Raw genomic sequence first — 4,057 nt, 5'->3', positions numbered from 1 at the left:
GGAGCGGCCACTGCACTCCAGTCTGGGCGACGGAGTGAGACTCCAACTCAAAAACAAAACGAAACAAAAAAAATCTGCTCTCCATCCAGCAGCCAGAATGACCTGGTCAATGTGTGAGTCAGGCTATGTCCTTCTGCCCAACACCCTTCCACGGCTCCGGTCTCACTCTGAGTGAACGCCCCTGAGGTCCAGCCAATCTGCCAGGAGATCCGCCAGCACCTCCTGCTGCTTCTCTTATCATCTCCTACCCTCCTCCTTCCTCACTCGGCCTCAGCCATTCTCATCTCCTTGGAGCTCCTGGAATAAGCCCGGCACACTCCCTCCTGCCTCATGGCCTTTGCGCTTGCCGATCCTTCCACCAGGATCACCCTCTTCCATGCCAGCTGCATGATTCATCCCCCCAGCTCCTCTGGTCTCTGCTCAAACGCCACCTCTTCACAGAACCCTTCCTCAAGCACCACATACAATACGGCGAAACCTCCACCCAGTCCTGGCATTCCTTGTCGTGCTACACGTAACGTGCTGAGGAGAGAGCATCGTCGTACATTTGTGTAGGCCCCAGCCACTGCACAGCACTCCACGAGGGCAGTGACTTGGTCCATCTTGTCCAACGCTGCACCCTCAGCGCCTGGCACAGCGCCGGACACACAGCAGGTGCTCGGGAAAGGCTTGCTGAACAAGTGCATGAACAAATAAAGGAATACCTGGCGATTGGCAGGAGGTGGGGCCTGCTGGACGGCTGTGGGCGCCGCTGCAGGTGTGTAGATGCCGTTGGTGGCCAGCGAGACCGTGGCCAGGGCAGGGGCACTCCCCTGGCACTGCTCCCGCTTGTGGGTCATGAATGCTGGTAGAGAATTGAACTGCTTCTTGCACTTCCCGCAGAGAAAGACATCCTCGTCATCTAAGGGTCACACAGCAAAGTAGTAGGAAGGGGTCACAGATGGAACAAAGGAATGAAAAAAGCAAGAACAGTTTAGGGGGCATCCCAGTGAGAAAAAGAGGAGACCCGCAGCTGACTACAAGAACGGCAATCTGAGCAGCACTCCATGACATGACATACACGTGTCAAGCATCCACTGTGTGCTTCCCAGAGCTTGCAAAACCACACAGGCACTGCAGGAATAGCCAGCCACGTGCAGCCAGATGCCAAACAATTAGAAACCAATAAACAGTAAAGTTGGTTCACATCAACCTTGAGAAATTTAGAATCCCTGTACCCTGTCTGAATTTATTCCTCAATTCCCAGTGGGACACGTAATCACACTCCTCTGTGCCTTGCATCCACTGTTCCCCTAGCCAACTTGCCTTTCTCAGAACAATTCATTCTGCAAGGCTGAGCTGGATGTCACCTCCTCCAGGAAGCCTTCTAAAAACCAGTGGCCGCTGGGCTCGGTGGCTCAGCCTGTAATCCCGCACCCTTGGGAGGCTGAGGTGAGTGGATTGCCTGAGCCCGCGGGTTCGAGACTCGCCTGGGCAGCGAGACCTCATCTCTATAATAAATCAAAAAATCAGTCGGGCATGGTAGCTCATGCCTGTAATTCCGGCTACTCGGAAGGCTGAGGCGGAAGGATTGCCAGAGCCCAGCAGGTCGAGGCTGCAGTGGCCGGGAGCGGCCACTGCACTCTAGTCTGGGTGACAGAGTGAGACTCCAACTTAAAAAAAAAAGAAAAACTACATGAATGATTAACTACAGTTAGCACCATCCATTACTGAGGGCCTACCACAGCCATGTTCTGTGTCAAACACCTAACATTTATAGCAGAAATGTCTAATTATTTAATTCAATTATAAGTGTACCCTTCTTTTCTTTTATTATTATTTCTTATTTTAGAGAAAAAGTCTCACTATGATGTCCAGGTGTGATCATAGCACATTATGGCTTTACACTCTTGGCTTCAAGTGACCCTTCCATCTCAGCCTCGCTAGTAGCTGGGACTATGGGCATGTCCACCACGCCTTGCTGTATCGTTGTATAGTAATATAACTTTTAGTGGGAAACATGGCTTTCTAATTAAAGAATATATGTTCCAGCCTTCTTTGCAGCCAGATATGTCATGTGACAGAATTCCAGCCAATGGGACAAGAGCAGAAGTGTCCTGAGACTGCATGCCAACTTCCCCTAAAAAGGAAATGGTAGGACTTCCACTTTCGTCTTCCTTTCCTTCGTGTTGGCTGGAATGTGGAGATCAAAGTGGGAGCCAGAGCACCCATCCCGGACTGAGTTGAAGACAGCAGAGCCACAGAAAGAAGGGGCTTGAGTCTCGCCACACCTATCCCAAAAGCCCATCAGGAATTCATGTAAAAGAGAAAGAAACTTTATCCTCACAGAAACCGTAAAGAAACTTCAACAGCTGAAACCAAATCCCCAACCACTCTCACAAGGTTCCTATGAGGCAGGACAATATCCACGTTTTTTCGTGAAAACTGAGGCACAGGGAGGTTAACTCACTTGCCCAGGGTCACAGATCCAGGAACTATGAGAACAAAGATTCAAACCCAGATGTAAGCACTCAAAACATATTTGCAGACTCACAAAGAAACTTCCAAAAGAAGTCCCTTGCCCTCTCACTGTCTCAGGGGCACCTGTAAACTGGAGATGGTCACACTCAGTCAGTTCTCTGCACAGAGGGAGGCTGAAAAACCACCTCAGGGTAAGGGTCTGAGCGCGGTCAGCATCAAGGCTACCAGCCAGCCCCCATCAGGATCCCACCTCCCCCATCTCCTGAGTCCCCCAGAGAGCTCACCTCCCCCATCTCCTGTGTCCCCATCAGGATCCCATTCCCCCACCTCCTCATCTCCTGAATCCCTTTGTCAGGATCCCCCCCACCTCCCGAGTCCCCACCAGGACCCCACTCCCCATCTCCTAAGTCCCCACTTGAGGATTCCCCCCTTCCATCCCCTGAGTCCCTGGCAGGATCCCACCTCCCCATCTCCTAAGGCGCTGAGAGAGAGCTTCCCCCCACACCTCTGCACACACCCTACCTGCTCTGGGGGTGGGAGTGGCACTCACCCTTCTGCCCGCGAACCTGGCCAGACACTCACCCAACGACTGTACAGCAGGGGGAGCGGGGACGCTCTGGCCTGTGGGATCAGGTACTCCTCCTTGGCCATCCAACAACGACTGGACAGCCAGGACAGTCTGATTGTCCATTCCTGAAAAGAGAAACACAGCTTCTATAAGAAGGCCCGCATCCTGCTCTGGCCTCCACCCTTAGAATCCAGATCTCCGCAAGCCCTCCGGGGCAAAGACAGTGGCCGTGCACCAATACATGTGCTCTCCTACTTCCACTGTCACCAGCCCAAGATCTGGGGCCTGAAACATGGTCCCAGCACAAAGCTTACACTTCTCAGCCTCTCTCACAGTTAGGCAATGACTACGGTCTGGCCAAGGGGATGTGGGTAAAGGTGTTGTACGGCAGCCTCAGGGAAACAATTGTTTTTAATTTTTAATGTTAAAGCTGTGGGGTACGACTCAGGGTTAGGCATACAAATGTTCATTATACAGGTACCCTTGTTGCTGAAGTGTGCCCCCCTCCCAGGGAAACACCTTAACAGATGCCTCTTCGTCACCTCCTCCTTTTTCCATCCTTCTTTCTGCTTCCTAAAACCAGAATGTGATAGCAGAAACTCTCTCCACCATCCTGGACCATGAGGACAAACCCTAGGACTGCAGGATAAAAAGCTAGGTAGACCCTGGGCCTCGGACCCCCGTAGAACACAACCACCCTCTTAATGGCCTTCCTCTGATTTTCCCATGAAAGAAACAAGCCACTGCTGCGTCAGCCTCCTGTCCTACACACGGCTGACTCGAATCCTAAGAAATTCAACCTTTCTGGAAATTCCGTTACCCAGCCTTTCTCATCCACACCCCAAAACAACTCTGTTCATTCCTGGGCATCCTGGCCTTCCTTATTTCCTTTGTGTGCTTCTTTTCTGCTCTTCAGTAAATAGCATCACCTGAATGTGTGGTTGGGGAACTGAGAAGCTGAGTTCCTCCGTGTTTCCAATTGCTTATAGCAGCTGGAGTTCACAGGAGTGCATGGCCAGCCGCAGCACT

The 4,057-nt window shown here is 51.8% G+C and overlaps 1 protein-coding gene across 1 annotated transcript in view; it reads right to left on the bottom strand.

Annotated features, from left to right (window-relative positions):
• ZNF341 (zinc finger protein 341) overlaps positions 1–3,175 on the bottom strand; it is a 51,245-nt gene extending 48,070 nt beyond the window's left edge. Inside the window, 2 exon segments of the mRNA XM_021706809.1 lie at positions 705–901; positions 3,043–3,175. Of these exon segments, the coding sequence (XP_021562484.1) occupies positions 705–901; positions 3,043–3,151 (306 nt within the window). The 5' untranslated portion in view covers positions 3,152–3,175.
• Between the last annotated feature and the right edge of the window lie 882 nt (positions 3,176–4,057).

The sequence above is a fragment of the Carlito syrichta genome, unplaced genomic scaffold (genome assembly GCF_000164805.1).
Source record: "Carlito syrichta isolate Samal-C Ts95f unplaced genomic scaffold, Tarsius_syrichta-2.0.1 Scaffold316027, whole genome shotgun sequence".
In the NCBI taxonomy this organism is placed as follows: Eukaryota; Metazoa; Chordata; class Mammalia; order Primates; family Tarsiidae; genus Carlito; species Carlito syrichta.
Note: the sequence above shows the minus strand (reverse complement) of the source record. Positions and strands in the feature narration are given on the sequence as shown.